This window comes from Natrix helvetica (assembly GCF_964273705.1).
Source record: "Natrix helvetica genome assembly, chromosome: 4".
Lineage (NCBI taxonomy): Eukaryota > Metazoa > Chordata > Lepidosauria > Squamata > Natricidae > Natrix > Natrix helvetica.
The window spans coordinates 138064664-138081364 of NC_138550.1; the positions used below are offsets into that span (position 1 = coordinate 138064664).

General features: G+C 35.2%; 1 protein-coding gene across 3 annotated transcripts in view; it reads right to left on the bottom strand.

The window, feature by feature from the left end:
• Positions 1-5144: 5144 nt before the first annotated feature.
• PAG1 (phosphoprotein membrane anchor with glycosphingolipid microdomains 1) overlaps positions 5145-16701 on the bottom strand; it is a 98134-nt gene continuing 86577 nt past the window's right edge. For all 3 annotated transcript variants that reach the window (XM_081950827.1, XM_081950828.1, XM_081950829.1), the window contains exons 7-8: positions 10838-10897; positions 5145-9278 (exon numbers count right to left, since the gene is read on the bottom strand). In XM_081950827.1, the coding sequence (XP_081806953.1) occupies positions 8928-9278; positions 10838-10897 (411 nt within the window). In that variant the 3' untranslated portion in view covers positions 5145-8927. The remainder of the gene's footprint in view (positions 9279-10837; positions 10898-16701) is intronic.

Genomic DNA, 16701 nt, shown 5'->3' on the forward strand with positions numbered 1-16701 from the left:
AAATCCAATGTAAAATACATTAAATCAACGCCTTGGTGAATATTGTTTACAGTTAACAGACGTTCTACCAACTAGTCAGCCTGAGATAGTCCTCTCTAAATATTTTGATTCAAGCCAAAAATAAGGATGCTTGTGGAGAATAAGCTTGAGCATATGGGCCTGCAAACTTCTACTGAGACTAAGATCAACATAGGGACAATGGTCTGAAGTTCCTTGATAGAGTGGGTCACTTTTGGAGGAAATGTTCTCACCTTCATCGGAGCAAGGCAATGAGAAGACAATAGTAAGCATTACAGAAATTCAGCTGAGGATGGTGGCTGCAGGTGGCTTCAGAGCTGTGGATAGACATTATTACCTTTTTACTCTACCCGTAAGTTTAATATGGCTGGGCTACTTTGCCTGATGGGTGGCCCAGCTTTGTCTAATGGGTTAATTTAAAACTATTTTCTAATTTGCACATTAACTAAAGCTAAATATAGTTTTGTTAGATATTTTATCATCATCACACTCAAATTAAATGCGTGTTTTTTTCTCTTTCACACACATGGACACACACAAGTATGGAAAGTTATTTTTTTTAAAGTCATTTTTAAAAAATGACTTTTTCACTCATCCAAAAACAGTCTGATTGCATAATACTTCCTGTAATTACAGTGTACTTGCTGGTTTAGCCATAGCTTTGTTTTATGTATGCACATAAAGGGCGAATAGGTTTATAACAGTTGATTTTAGCATTATGTTTAAGGCAAATCAACATTGCAATACTCATTATGTACAACTACTTTTAAGTGAAAATAGGGTTGATTAGTATTGAAAATCACTTAACATGTGCTTTGTTAGTTTATAGCAGCATAATGGACCTTGGAATTATCTTTGAAATTTTATAAACAATGAACAATATGTGAAATCACTCTGAACACACTTTAGAATTTGTTAATATGGAAAACCAAGCTGCTTTTAGTATGTGAATGTAGATTTTACTAAATATATATACCAGGCTGAATGTAAATAGCCTTTATATCAGGCACCATACTTTTTTATCCTGTGCATTGCATTTTTTCATTTTCAATTATATTCTTAAGAGAGCAGACAATTTATCCTCCTCTCTGAACTTCTTGGAACTTCATTTGAAAGTAGGCAAATATAAGACAACATATTAAGTAACTTACGTATCTTTGTAACTGACAACACTGTCTGGTGAAAAGAGGTGTAAGGCAGAATTGCAATGATAGTATAGCTGCATGCTAGATCCAAAACCTTATTTCACATGCATTTTGTCTTGCTAAAAGTCATGTGTTGTCTTGTGTTGGTCAAAAGATTACATGATGTCAACATGACAGAAGAGTATTGAATGATTCCTTGTTCACAACTGGGCTGATGGGAAATTCCAGAATCAGGTCACCAGTAGCAATGTTAACCAACTAATGTACTGTGTATTAATTCCACTGAACTCTGATTAATATTTAAACTTCTTCCTTTTATTAGCATTTAAAGATAAAAAAGAGAATCAGTTGGGTCTAATAGTTAGTGCTGGGCTAGACACCAGGACATTGTGAGTTTTAGTCCGGCCTTAGGCATGAGGGATAAGAAGGCCCTATCAAAGTAATTTTTCCAGTTCATATTGACAGATGTTTGAAAAATTATCAAATTAACAAATTAACAATACATTTTGATAAGCTTTATATTATATTGAGACCATACCATAAGGCTTTTAAAATGTATTTCTAAAATAATATTCAAAGATCTTTGATAAATAATACGAATAAGTCTGCTGTTAAGGTAGGGAGAGAAACTTTCAATGAAAACGAATCTTTTATTTTCTATCACTAAAATTTAGTTCTTGAACAAGACCTCTAGGCTCCATCGTATATTTACATAGGAGTTGGATTTATTTACAGTCAATACATGCAAGAGCCTGTTGTGCTTTCAGCAGCATACTGTTAAATTGGCTACAAATATTTAACGAACAACATTGGGGAAACAGGTTTGCTAAACTGTATCACAACATACATATATTACGAGAAATATTGAAAGGACTTTCTTTGCATTTAGCACCAATGATAACCATCAACAATTCTTAGTTAATCAATAGAGAGAGCTAGAATTGTAGCAAAAGTAGTTATTTGCATGGAATTTCTGAAAAATGACACTAACTTACTGTCCATTGTAAAACTTTACTCACTTCATATAGCAGTTCCTACAGCAGTAAAAATGGTTTCTGATTTCCATTGAGAGCACTGCAATTTAACACAAGATAAATGCATTTATGCCTCCCTAAATGAAGCCAGTGGTACAACTGGATGTTTGTTTACAATCCCAGAAGCTCAGTTGTGTATATGGAAAGACTCCATGCCAGAATCAGTCTTCAGTAAAGAAAACTGGCTGTGTATTTGGGCATGCATTTATACTCCATCTGTCCTAATGAATGATTGTCTGTGTCTTCAAGGAACATCTTCTGAAGATCAGCATAACAGGGAAAATCTATTTCTTTGACAGCTTCAACATATTAATATATTAATGAAACTAATTGCTGGGTTGTGATAAGCGTCTGCCTTTAAAATCCACGTGCATAAACAATCTCTTAGGCTGAACTCTAATCTACTAAGCATAACCCTTTAAAAAAATAGAACTATGGCTTAGCGTCTCTTCCTAAAATATTAATAAGAAACTCTAAAAAGAGTATAGACATCCAGTTTGGTGTAGTGATTAAAATATCAGACTAGAAATTCTCCATCTCTGTTTCTAGTCTGGTACTTTAAACACTTAGTCACATTTATAAGCACTGGCGGCTTCTCTGCCATAATATTAATTCCATAATATTAATTCACTCTATATGAACCAAAATTTGGGCTTCCTAACAAATAAGGAATGGGATTCCTCCCCAATCCCTTTTAATATAAACCACTTGTTGTATGTCCCCAAAGCCAAGTTGTCTGAGAGGCAAACACTGCCAATCAAGATTGAAAAAGGGATGTTCCTTTCCTAATTCTTCACCAGAAATTCTCAGCTTCTTTTTTAAAATTTCCTTTTGTCACTTAGTGACGCTAATCATTTTGCTTTGAATGGAAACTCATTTTTTTCAAGGTTAGTAAGCATGCTGAAATATACCTGGCAATACTTCGCTGACCTTGGCTGAGTGATCTAGAAAAAGCTGGAGAGGAATAGATTTGGTTACTACTTAGCAGCAGGTGGTGGGACTGGGGGGGGGGGATGAGGAGAGATCACCAATAAATCAAATCCTTAGTTCATCTAGACTTGTTGGAATCTCAGCGTTTGCTTCTTAAGCTATTCCTAGGAGTGAAGTTTTTTTTTAAGATAACCTCCAAATTGGTGTAAAAGTTACTTTTTCATCTCTCTTGCAGAAAAGGTATTGGCATGCCCTTCATTAAATATGTTTGTGTTGCATACAAACATTCTTATGGCCAAATGCTCTTATTAAAATGGTTGGCTTAGTTAATATAGAATGGAATGTGGCCTCTGAATCTTTAACAACTAACAATAAATGAGAAGATTCGCAGACACAACTGTGTTGTCATTGAAAAATAGCAGTGGGAGAAGCTGTATTTATTGGGTTTTTTTTTCCAATCACAGAAGTCTTAGGGATATAGCAAATTCTTGGCTTGATCATTTTTTAAAGATATCATGTGAGTTCTTACTTTGGACAAATGTTACTGTTTTGTGAAATCAATCATAAAATATTTGATCTATTCCTAAAAAAATCTATTTTGTATAACACGTTTAGCCATCTTTAGTCATTCAGTATAAACTTGAGAAATATTAGTCTACCTTTTAAATGCATATCATTCAAGTCCCAACTTCTTTAATTAAGAGTATAAGGCAGCTGCTAGGTATATGTGAAATACTATATAAAGTAACATGCGACTATATATGGAAATCTGCCTGCTTGCAAAAGGGATGAATGTATTTTGTGTGTCTTGATGATGGCTTGTTCCAGATATTTTTTTAAAAACAAAGGTCATTGGCAGACTAAATTTTACAAATTTTGCAAATATTGTGTTGTAATGGCAGAAGATTATTCATCAGATTGGTGTTTTCCAATTCTGGCAGTTCTGTTTAGAAGAAGCAATTGGAATGTAATAGAAGAGAATATTAGCATGACATTTGGAGGAAAAGCTCGCATCATCAAATTAAAAGGCAAACGCATCTGTCAATACAATCAATTTCAAGGAACCACAACACTTATTATCAGAGTTTAGAAACAGGAGTGCTTTGACATTTTCAAAATCGGACCATCTTTCACACTTTTCTACTGGTTTTTACTTTCAGTATATTGAATACGACATGAATTATTATGAGCATTTGGGCATCAATAGGATAAAAGTGTAAAGCAAAGATAAAATTTTATAGCATTCAAAACTGTGACAACTAAACTTAGAGACACACTTTTTGGAACGACCAGGAACCATATGTTATAAAAATAAATAGTAGAAGATCATTTCAAAAATTTAATCAACAAATATATAGGGAATAAGTTGGTATAAGCAGTTTCAAGATTCAAGGTAGTATCTTGTCAAGAATTCTGATTCCAAAGTATAATTTCACACAAATCACTCTGTTATCTTTTCTCTTGATTTGTCATGCCTCTGATGCATGAAAAATAGTAATTTTCTTAATTTCCCAGAATGCATCTTTTAGTCTCTTCTATTACAGTAAATTGTAAGTTTTGTCTCTAAGACAATTCTAGTACAGTAAGCTGTCCCTCTCTTTGAACTTATTGACAGTCTTTGTGGATTGACCAAGGACTATCTGTTGCCAGTAGTGGCCAATTAGATAAAGGGCATTTAAAGAGCAAGCCTTGTCCTTGCACCTGATATTCAGAGAGGTATTTTTTTTCTAAGCATGAAAGGGCTGTATAATTACTGTTACTAGAGGAACTGTCTTCGATAATGGTACAAACAGGAGGCAATCAAATATTTCACAGTTGTTAGAAAACAACAGAGAGTCTCTTGTATCTGCATTCATTTTTGTATACGCAATGATGGGAAACTACAACTGGGCGAACAAATGCAGAAACCTTTTTCTTACTCTTAGATGAAGCACTCCACTCTTTTCTCAAATGCATGCACTGCTAGATTTCAAAAACAAATTAGACTTCAGAAGTACCAAGGCAAGGTTTTTCCTAACGTTTTGAGGCTGGTGAGTTTTGACAATATTGTGAGCACTCTCACAAAAGAGCTGCCTGTTTGCAATGGTGTAGTGGTATCTTCTGTAGTTCCTGTGAGAAAACTGCTGAGATTAAAAGAAAAGTTACTTGGTCAAGAACCTCCGTACAATATACTGACATCCATTACCTTTCGGCTTTAATATCCTTTTGCAGAAATAGATTGACAGAAACCAGGTACAAGGCAGAAGTACAAAACATCAAATCAAATGTTTTTTCTTTTGTTAAGAAAAACAAATGTGTATATATATAAAAAACAAAAGATACAGGTAGAACACACATCACATATATAACACAAGGCCAGCAAATGTATATTTGCAATACTATTGACTTCCTTTGCTTCTTACTACTGCCATTAGATGCTTACAAATACCTTCTTAGATCCTACCAGGAATACCTCCTCTCTCCTCTTTTCATGGGTAATGCTCTGTGCTTTTGAAAAACTCACCCATTTTTAACACTTCCTAAGCATGCCTGTGGTGCTCTTTGTAGTGCACTAAAGCATTGCTTGAAATAAAGCATCCCAAACTAAGCAACATAGATAATTTAGTAGAAAAAAGCTCTCCCTTTAAAAAACAAAAAACCCAGTACAAACAAGCTATCAGAAACACATACAATGAAATATTTGTAAGAATTGTGTACAGCACCATACAGTTTTAAGAGACTGCACCACGCTTGCTATTGTCAGAAGCATTTGTCCAGACTTTTCATGGAAGGTAAATTTGTAAAGGCACAGTCTTTTATGCTGAAAGGAATAAGATGCCTAGCGCCATATTGCACCGTAGGAGACTGTATCTATTCTGGAAGATGAGTTCACAAATACTTTCCGCTATATATTTTAAAATAAGATGTTCCTCATACAGATGGCTTTGGTGAAAATAATTCCTCACAGGAGGAAGATTGATGGGATCCAGAGTTTATCCACAGAATTATCCATTTGTATTAGTATACATGTATCCTGAAAGCTTAGTAGGAGATGGTTATTTCAAATGTAGCCCACCCACCCAAGCATTTTTTTTAACCCAGCAGCAATGAAATGTTCATGTGAAACCGCATATTGAAATGTAAGCCAACATCTTAGGACATACATTATATGCAGAACTTCTATGAAAAGCTTTGGGAAGCAAATTTCCTAAATGCTAAATATATGAGCAGTCCTCTCCCTTGCGCCCCCCATATCAACCGATTTATGAGCATTATTTTCACCAGTGCAGAAATTTTCACTTTGTATTACACCATCAAAAATGTGGTATCCCCATATATATGTACATGCATTTGCCACTCAGTCCTTGAGGCAAACTGGCCAATTCCAACAAATATGGAACAACCACAAAAAAAGACCATGGAATTATGTCTGTGTGACAGCTGTAAGATGAAGACTTAATTCAGTTTAAAACTAATCTAATAAATTAAAGACCACGCTTCCATAGTCACTAGGCCCTCAGTTTATATGGCTGATTATTCTGATAATGATAATCCATTCCCATTAAACTTTCTAATGGGAATTAATATTTATACAACTACTTTAATATCGTAGGCTTATATATCCATTTTTATGTTAAATAGTGGTATTTAACAAAAAGAGACACATCTGCTACAACAGATTCAGAAAATTAATATGCATTTTTTTTCTTTCAAAAAGCTGCATTATTCCCAATAAAGCTCCATACAGGATATATCTCTGAATGTTGGAGACATGCAGTTCTCTTTTACATAAAGTGATATTTAGTTCTACAGTATCTATGCAGGAAATCTTTAAATGTCACATCCTTTGGAAATTGTGTGGATCCATTTCCAGAGGTCAGCCATATTTATTGCTTTTAAGCAACAGATTAAACATCTTGTGGTTCCTAACGAAAGTTGAATAAAGTGACAATCTGATTCAAAATCCTAAACTGTAATAAATGTTCTTATCTTTCAATGTTGCAAGATATTTTTATGTAAATAAACTGAATAAACCTCAAAACAAAGGAAGTGGAAATATAAAGAAGACAAGGTACAATTTCACACATGCTATTTTGGTAAAATGGATTAGAGGAAATTCACATGCTAAGTATTGGCACTAATCTTTGTAAAAACCAAGCACAGTATCACTTTTTTGGTAATACTGTGGAATTTACAATCTCTGCAAGAAAGATCTGTTGTTTTGTGTTTCTATGGTTGCTGGTTCAAAACTTCCTGAAATCTTGCCTAGCTATAAAAGAAACGATTCAGTGGCAGTAGCTATCTTGAGTTGGCTGCAAATCAAAATTGAACAAGTGAACATGAATATTGTCAAGAGTGATTCTGAGAATATCTAAAATTGTAGGTTACTAAGAATAATGTTATTTTCCTTTATTTGTATTAATTTTTACTTTAAACAATTTTCTTCACAGTCTTTTTTAGACTCAAATATCTTGAACGCTTCATTAAATAACTCCAGAGTCTATTACGTGTCTTACCTTTTATTTACAATTTTATATAAAAAGATACTTCTTAAAGATGCATTTTTGTTTCTGAGAGAATTATAACCTCTGCAAAATGTTGCAGCTTGTTTGGGCAGGTTGCAAAATACATTAAGAATAAAAATAAAAGTGATTGCTAGTGTTTGAAAAGCAGAAATTGTGTATGTATTAAATATATTTTAAAATATCCTGATCCTACCACCAGTAAATGTAAATCAATCCAAGCATAATATTGAAAGAAAACGGGTATTATAAAATTGAAAAACTGTAAAAATAGTAAGGAATTATATAGCCAGTCTGTAAACAACCCATGAAGCAAACAAGTTGTATATGACTTCCTCAACCGCATCTGTGTAGTTCCTCACAAAGGCAGTCTTTCCTAATTCCCACAAATGCCTGTGTTTCACTCATTGCTCTTGTGTTACTTTAGAGCAAGATCAAAGCTGAAGCATGAACCTGAGAATAGGCCAGCACATTCATTCACAACATCCCATGGCTGCATTACCATAAATATATTAGGGAAGCATTTCTCAATCTTAACAATTTTAAGCTGTGTGGACTTCAACTCCCAGAATTTCCTATTGCTGAGTGGAAAATACTGGGAGTTGAAATCCACACATCTTATAGTTGCCATGGTTGAAAACAATGAATTAAGACAAATTAGCCCACTAAATTTATCTACTCTTTATGGCAAGCTGTGCCTATGTTTGAAAATAACCTAAATGAATGTGTAATTTGGGAACCCATTTTAATAAAATGGTTGAAGTAACTGAAAGTAAAGATCTTTTAAAAAGGCCCTTATTTAACAGTACCATTTTTTTATATATTAAGATATGAGTATGTGCTCCAAACATGTCATTCTTGCTTCAACATGTCTCTTCTATTGAAGCCTTTCCAGAATCCTCATTTTTGATTCTGATGTTATCTATATAATGTGATAACATCACCTAGGGGAGTAGAAAAATCACTGTACACATTGATGAAACAGCAGCAATTCTGTTCTTTTTGTGTGTTTTTTTCATCCATGTGATCTTGGTTCTTCAAATGGAGCATTTGCCTGTTTCCTGCTTGTTAGGGTAAGTTCATATCTGAATGATAGTTTGATGAATATGAAGTAGGAATCATTGATCAAACATCCCAGGCTAAGGTTTCAAGTTACCTGACATCATTTCAAGCAAAATACTTTTTGGCCATTTTATATTTCCAACTGTGTGTTGAGTTTGAAAGTGAAAAGTCATGGAGTCAACCCATCTTGAAAGACATGCTGAACAGCATGTTCCAAAGTCTTGTTTTTGAATCAGTTAAAGCTTGGTGACATCTTTATTTTGCTGCAAATCACCAATACTCTCATAGTCATTCTCTTGTGGGAGGATGGTTTGAAGACTGCTAGACATCAAAACATTTCTTTCCTCCTCTCGACTTAGAGTCTGAATGGCTTCATAGTCTGGTTCCAAGTCCCCATTTAGAAGTATTGTTGATTGAGGCAAATCAGTAAGGTTTGGATTTGTTTCCAAGTCCTTCACACTGGCATAGAGGCCACTGCAAATAGATGGAGACTTCTGAGGTACAAGTTCAGGAATACAGGTATATGTAGATTCCAAGTCTTTAGAGGGTTGTCCGGTTTTATTTATAGAAGAATACATTGCTGAAATCTATGAAGGAAAGAAATACAGTAATTGCATTGAAACATGACAAATATTTTTGCAATGATATTATTTTCATATTCAGGGAATAATATAGTGACACAAGTGGTCTATTTCAATATAAGGTATTTGATCTAACAAAACATGACCTATTAAAATGAAAATGAACATGATATCCGTTTATGTTGCATCCCTGGAAAGATCATGTTTTTACAGCTCATTTGTAATTACAAAAATGTTCCATTGTGGTATATGAAAAAAAGGGAAGGGAGTTATGCTCAGAAGGCTTGTTCTTGATATATCTCTGTTAGGCTGACAGCAAGATGTATGAACAGGACTTAGAGAAATATAACTGTTCTCCATAGGCTTCATAAAATGTTCACAGAATGGAGTTCAATGTACAATGTTTTGGTTGACAATTTGGAAAACGTATTTATTAATTTGAAGAACTTGATTGACTGAAGCATATATGCTCCATTCTACATTAAACTTAAATAGTCCTAAGAAATCAATAAAGGAGAATATTTTTAGGTCAGGATCGAAATGAGGGGCCCTTGGTGCTCTCTGAGCTTGCTTGTTTTCTTGCAGACGTTTCATTACCCAAATTAGGTAACATCATCAGTGCTCGTAAGGAGTGCAGTTTGTTGTCAGTTTATATTCTAATACATGGGTGTAAAACTCGATTGTGTTGCGTGACACCACGTGACGTGTTGCAACTTTTTTGCCTTTGAAGAGCTGGGTGGGTGTGGCCTGTGCATGATGCATCTGCCCCGCTGGCCACCAGTTGACACCCCTGTTCTAGTGGTTTGTTTGTCAGTGCTGGTGGGGTGGTGTTAGATATTCATTGACAGTTTCTTGATTGGGATATTGTTTACTTGATTGTTAGTCTGATGTTAACCTTGGGGTTAATCTATGCTGATCTGGGTGCTGATCGTTGGTGGAGAGATGCCTGGGTCTCCCCCCCCCTTTTTTTCTTTTGGCTGGGTTATAGTCACTTTTGCATAGATGTTGTTAATGTCCATGTGCCACTCTTCTAGAAATTCCCTGGTGTTTTTGGACTTGGCTTGGTCTAGGATGGTCACACTTTCCCAACTGAAAGTATGGTTAAATTTGTCTATATGTTACAAAATTAAAGAATTTTCATTTCCTGCAATTAGGATGTTTTCTAGTTTCGATACAAATCCTTTTATCATATTATATACTCCATTTTAAACGTTCTTCCCAGCCCTGACAGTTTTCGTCATGCGATATGAAGGGACAGAGTCAGAAGGCAGTGATCAACTACAATTTAATGTGTGCAGCCTTCAGATATTTATATGGGCTTACATCCATATTAATGTTGGCACTTCTTAAATAGCCCAGAAGGGAGTCTCAAATAATAGTCAGTGACCCAAAATAGTTCTACTATGTAAGGCTGAAACTGATATAAAAAGCATTTGGCAAAAATAATCACTTAATCCAGTTTGCATTTGAACCATCATTTCCAGGTCTTCTTAATAAAAGAACGCTTACTGCTGCTTTATTCAGGTAACATTTTCTAAATACAATTTCCTACAAGACAGACTCACCTCATCTTCTGTAAGAGATGGGTCATCTTCTCGAGATTTATAAATCAAGGAACTAAGTCTCTGAAAAAGATAAAAGATGTCTTTAAAAGCTAACACCTTCCTCAAAACAAAAATAAAAGAATAAATGAATACATGCTTTCCCCTTTCATGATACAACTGCCCATTTTTCATTAGCTAAAATCAATAGCCCACTTTTGAAGGTAAGCAGACTGAAACAGAATTTTTACATGTGGCAAAAATAAGGGCACTGATATCTCTTATACTGGATTTTATTAAATGTTTGAACTTTCACTGAAATGCGATTAGCATAAGTCTTTATTTAAGCATTTGAAACAAAGTTTCTGACTGATGTAGGAACTTCCTATGCATTTTTTTTGAATTCTATAATCAATATTATTTTAGTGGTGCTTTGGACACAAAATACCAAATTTTGTTCTATTATTCACTTAGCCCAACTGAGAACATAATAATTAATTGTTTACAACAATTTGTTTTGCTGTGATTTTTGGTAATTTTATTTCTATCCTTTTTTCATGGAACCCAAATGACAATATAAAGCTGTAAAACAATACGAAAAACAATTAGAGATAAAACAGAAAATAAAATGAAACCTAGCAAGCAGTATAATATTTGGATAATATAAGGTGCATTAGAAGTCCAGGAAATAAGATGATCACAACCTGAAACAATTTGAACTTTATATTCTGAGGTAAACTAGAATTAAGAAAGCAGCTGTTTCCTACATAGAAGGAGAGAAAGGAAGGAAGGAAGATGGATGGATGGATGAATAAACAAATAAACAAACAAATAAATAAATAAAGGAATCCCAAACAATACAATAAAAATACAAATAAATCCAGGATTTTTTAATTTAATCCACAGTGAGTTTTGTTGTTATGAATACAAAAATATCAGATTCAACCAACACATTGCCAATATTTGGAATGTAGCTATTTGGAATTGGCTCAGGACACCCATTTGACTGGCTGTCTCTCAGCAGGATAACCTTTGAACATGCAACAGAATTGAATGGTTAATTTGGAGTGGGAGGAGAAGCTGTCAAAATAAAGATCAAGTTTTAAATGGGCCAAATCTGGTTGGAGCTGCAAAGAAACAAGAGGCAGGCACGCCTTCAGTTTGTCAGATTTTTGGAGGGACGGGGGAAAATCGTAACAATGAATGCTTACATAATGACAAAATTGATACACCTTTGACCTTAACCAAATGTTTTTTGCTTCAGTTTTGAAATGCTTCTTTGTCTTAACAGAATCAGATTTATAAATCAGATTTATAAGGCTAGTCAACTCATAAGGACTCTGGGATGTCATTCAAGTTAAAAATACATCCAGCACAATAAAGGCAAAAGGAAAACAATAATCTCAAGATTCATACTTCTAGTACATTAGTAATATTCTCAGAGAAAGCACCCCATCAATCAGAGGAAGTAAGCCAGATCTTCCAGGCTTGTTTAAAGAACAGCAGGGTTGGGCCAACGTGACCCTCTTCGGGAATACTATTCCAGGCAAGTGCTGTGACCAAGGAATTAAGTTAACTGGATCTCATTAGATGCCATAATTTTAAAGAAGGACTTGGAGCATGGTGACTCAGCCAGACCTTACTGGACAAGCAGAAGTAATAGAAGAAAGAAAGTCCTCCAAATAGCAAATAGGTCCTTTGCCAAGAGCTTTACATTATATGTCACAACTTGCAGCTTGAACTGCACTTGGAACCATTGCTACTCATGCAGCAGAGATTGTACATGGGCACACCAAGGGGTTCCCATAACTCTCTGCATTGCCAGAATGTGGACCAGCTGCTTTTGATTAATCTTCAGTGACATCCTCATGTAGCATGCAATACAATAGTCTACACATGAGGTGACTAGGGTGGGACTGATTGTGAAAAATTATCACACAAAGAAAGAGCAGAACCAGCATACCAAATAAATCTGGGCAAAAGTATCCCTGGCCACAGCTGCCACCTAATGTACAAGTAAAAGCTTCAATTCAAATTGTGCACCAATGTGCATAATTGCACCCCATTCAGAACCAAGGATAGAAAATCCAAGGGACACAGAACTACTTGGTCGTATTAGGGTTAAGTTTAAGCCTGTTCCCTTTCATCCAGGGCCCAATAGCTTCAGGGACTGGGACAAGACATCTACAGCATCCCTTGGTCATGCCAGGATCAAGATATAAAATTGAGTAGCATCAGCATATTGATGACACTTGATCACTTCTTGATAGATGACATCCCTCAGCATCTCCATGTAGCTCTTAAGCAGACCTGTGGCATCATACAGGGTTCAGGTTTAACCTTGCCACCCTGTCACCACTCACTGAAACTACCCAATGAGAAAATAAGTTATAATGGTATGGACAATCACCATGTATCCCACTCCTACTCCCTGCAGTCAATGCAGAAGTACATAATGAAAGAAAATGGCAGGAAAGCAAAAAGAACCAGAGCAGTTGCACTACAGCTATACTAGCTTTGTCAGAAGCATTGAGATGTTCAATCAACACTATCTCTATTCTATCCCCAACCTGAATCCTAACTGAAAAGGTCCAGATAATCTACTTCTTCCAGGGTCATTTGAAGCTGCAATCTGACCATCTTCTCAACCATCTTTCCTAGAGCTGGATGGTTGATGATGGGACAAAAATTTCTTCTCTTTTAAAAAAAAAAGAATTTTATTGATTTTTAAACATTTATGGGAAAGGGTAAGTGGATATACAAATATTTTGGCAGCTCCATCGTGCTAGAGGTAGAAATCTCTCCAAATCTCACAACTTTTACAGAAAATAAAAAATAAAAGATAAGCAGAAACAGCGTCTTGTTATACATTGTATCAACTATGTGTTCAATCATCTCTTTTGCCACTTTCTAATATATCAACAATTACAATGATATTTCAAATACATTTATTTTTGTGACCTGAGTCTTTTACTTCCTCCCCCGTCTTCAGGCGGAGCCGTAGACCCTCCCTCCTTCATATCTTGTGTATTGTCACCTTTTTCACTACCTCTTATATTTTCATCTTCTAGGAGGGCACTATGTTTTTTAATGAAGGCCTCTGCCTCCTCAACTCTGTTAATTCTAATTCTGTTTCCCTCCCAGAAGATCAACATTCCTTCTGGCAATAACCATCTAAACCAAACTCCTTTATTATATAATTTCTTTGATAAGGAGGAATATTTCCTCCTCTTATCTCTTATTTTTTTCGGAATTTGCTAAAGAATGGTAATTTCTTTGTCTTTATATTTTAGTGGTCCCCCCCTTTGGGCCCCTAGCACCTCAACCATCTTTCCTAGAGTGGGATGGTTGATCATGGGACAAAATTTTCTGTTGGGTCCAGCAGTGGCTTCCCGAAGAAGAGGCATACCATGCCTCCTTCAAGATATGCAGAACCATCCTCTCACTCAATCTTTTTTATGCTATCAGACTACTGGTATACCATATATCTTGGTCAACGTTTTCTTTTCAGTTACTTGCAGCAATTCTACAAGTTGTCCTGAATTTGTTCCAACCATCCCCATTCAGAGAATATGCAAAGGATATGCTATATCAACCACTGAGCTACAGCTCCTTCCTAAGGAAGAAGATGCAAGACTGGAAAATTGATTGCTTTTTCCAAACCATAGAAATCCTTCCATTCAAGGAAGAGGGGAAGATACTAGGAAGGAATGGAAGAAGGAAGACATTAATATCAACATTAAGATCAGTGAATGCTTTTATCAGAAACAGAAAAATGGCTATTTTGTGACTTACTTTTGGGTGTAAAAGATACCAAACTGTTAGCAAAGAAGCTGATTTTTTTTTTAAAAAAATCTTCCCTGTAAAGAATATACTGTAAGGGTTTTGGGTTAAGGTTTTTCAAGTGAGAGTCTGAGAAATTAAGGTCTACATCTTATTGAAATAAACTTCTCTGATCTTAAAAAAAAAGGTACCATATTTTTCAGAGTATAAAATGCACCGGTGTATAAGACACGCCAAGATTTTGAAGAGGCAAATTTTAAAAAAAGTTTTTGCATTCTGCAGACCTCCCAAAAAAGGCCAGTTTTTTCAAAAACGGGCCCGTTTCCCCCCCAAAAAGGGCACGAATAGCCTTTAGGAGGCTTATAGAGTGCTCCTGGGGGATGGGGGGGGGGCAAAATTGAGCAAAAACAGCCAGTTTTTCGCTCATTTCTGCCCTCCCCAGCCCCCAGGAGCACTCTAAAAGCCTCCTAAAGGCTAGGCATGGCCATTTTGGTGAAAGGGGCAGGGTTTCAGGAGGGAAAAAAATGCTGTATTCAGTGTATAAGACACACCCAGATTTTCATTCTCTTTTTTAGGAAAAAGATGCATCTTATACTCCGAAAAATACGCTAATAAAAATGTCTCTAAGATTGGCTTCTTTCCCAGGGGACTAGAAAGCATGCAATGTCACAGTGATTTTTTAAAAATGCATCAGGGCAAGTTAAGTTAACCCCTTGAAACTTATTAACAAACTATTATTAAAGATAAAATTATCAAGATTTGTTGAAAAGAAAAAAAATTCTGAAAGAGAAGTCTCTTGCTATTTTTTTCAGATTGATAGATAATCATCTAGATTTTCAAAAGGCTTTCAAACAAAGCCTTCATCAGAAATTCTTCAGCAAATCAAGTAGGTACAGGATAAAAGAGGAGATTCAACTGAATAAAGAATGGAGAGAAGGAATAAGTAGAAGGCTATAAATGTGGAGCCCTCCAATGAAATCGAGAATAGCTTTTTTCTGTTCCCTAACAACAAATAGTCAGTAATATAAATAACTAATCAAGTCAAGCATGGTATCTGGAATAGCTAAGGAAATATTAACAGTTAATAACTCTATGGAAGATGATTTGTGGGGGGGGGGAATGGAACTTTGATGCTATAGATCAGGGGTGTCCAAACTTGGGAACTTTAAGACTTGTGGACTTCAACTCCCAGAATTCCCCAGCCAGCCATGCTTAAAGTTCCCAAGTTTGGACACCCCTGCTATAGATGTTGATGGCAGCAAGATTAATTTATGTACAAAAATGGCAGGATACTTTGATTCCTACAATGTATAAATGGCTAAAAAGTTGATGCTGAGATGCTGAGATGGCCAAATTCACTGCTCTGATTTAAAGAAAAAACAAAAACAAAATTAGCTTTGCTTCTACTTGGAAACTGCTTTTGGACTTTGTGCTTGAAGTGAAAAAACCTGAAACTTCGATTTTGGGTTTTGCCAATTAGATAAGTCTGTTGTTATAGATAGCACTATAGTTTGTATTATATAAAAGTAAAAAGTTGAGGTCTGATGCTGTTATCTTATTCTACTGCACCAAAAGGAGTTGGAAGTCAGTGCTTTTTCTTTCTTTTTTCCCTTTTGCCATACACTTTTTCCTTTTCTTTTTCCTCCAATGTTTTCCTGTTATTTTCTATTTTTGTATTTTCTATTAATAATTTTTTGAATATTTGGAATAATAATAACTCCAAAAATATTTTTCTAGTTTGGATGAACAAAAATTGATGAGCATTCATGGAACTAGAACAAAGACATTTATACTAGTTCTATTTTTTTTAACTTTTAACTTTTTGTGGTTAAGAAAATTGGAATACTTTAAATATAATACTAAGTAAACCTACTGTCTCTGTGTTTGTGTGCTTAACTCCTTCCTTTTCATCCCCACATCCAGCCATGAATTTTGGCCAACTGATCTGGAAAAAAAGGCTAAAAGTTTTACCTAGTTTTACTTCTATGATAATTTTGTTAAGTGTGAGGTATGGAAGAAAACAAAGGAATAAGACATGAGCATTTTCCTATCCCTTGGATAGTACTAGTGAACTTCTTTAAGTTTTGTTCCAGCAAGCACCCCAT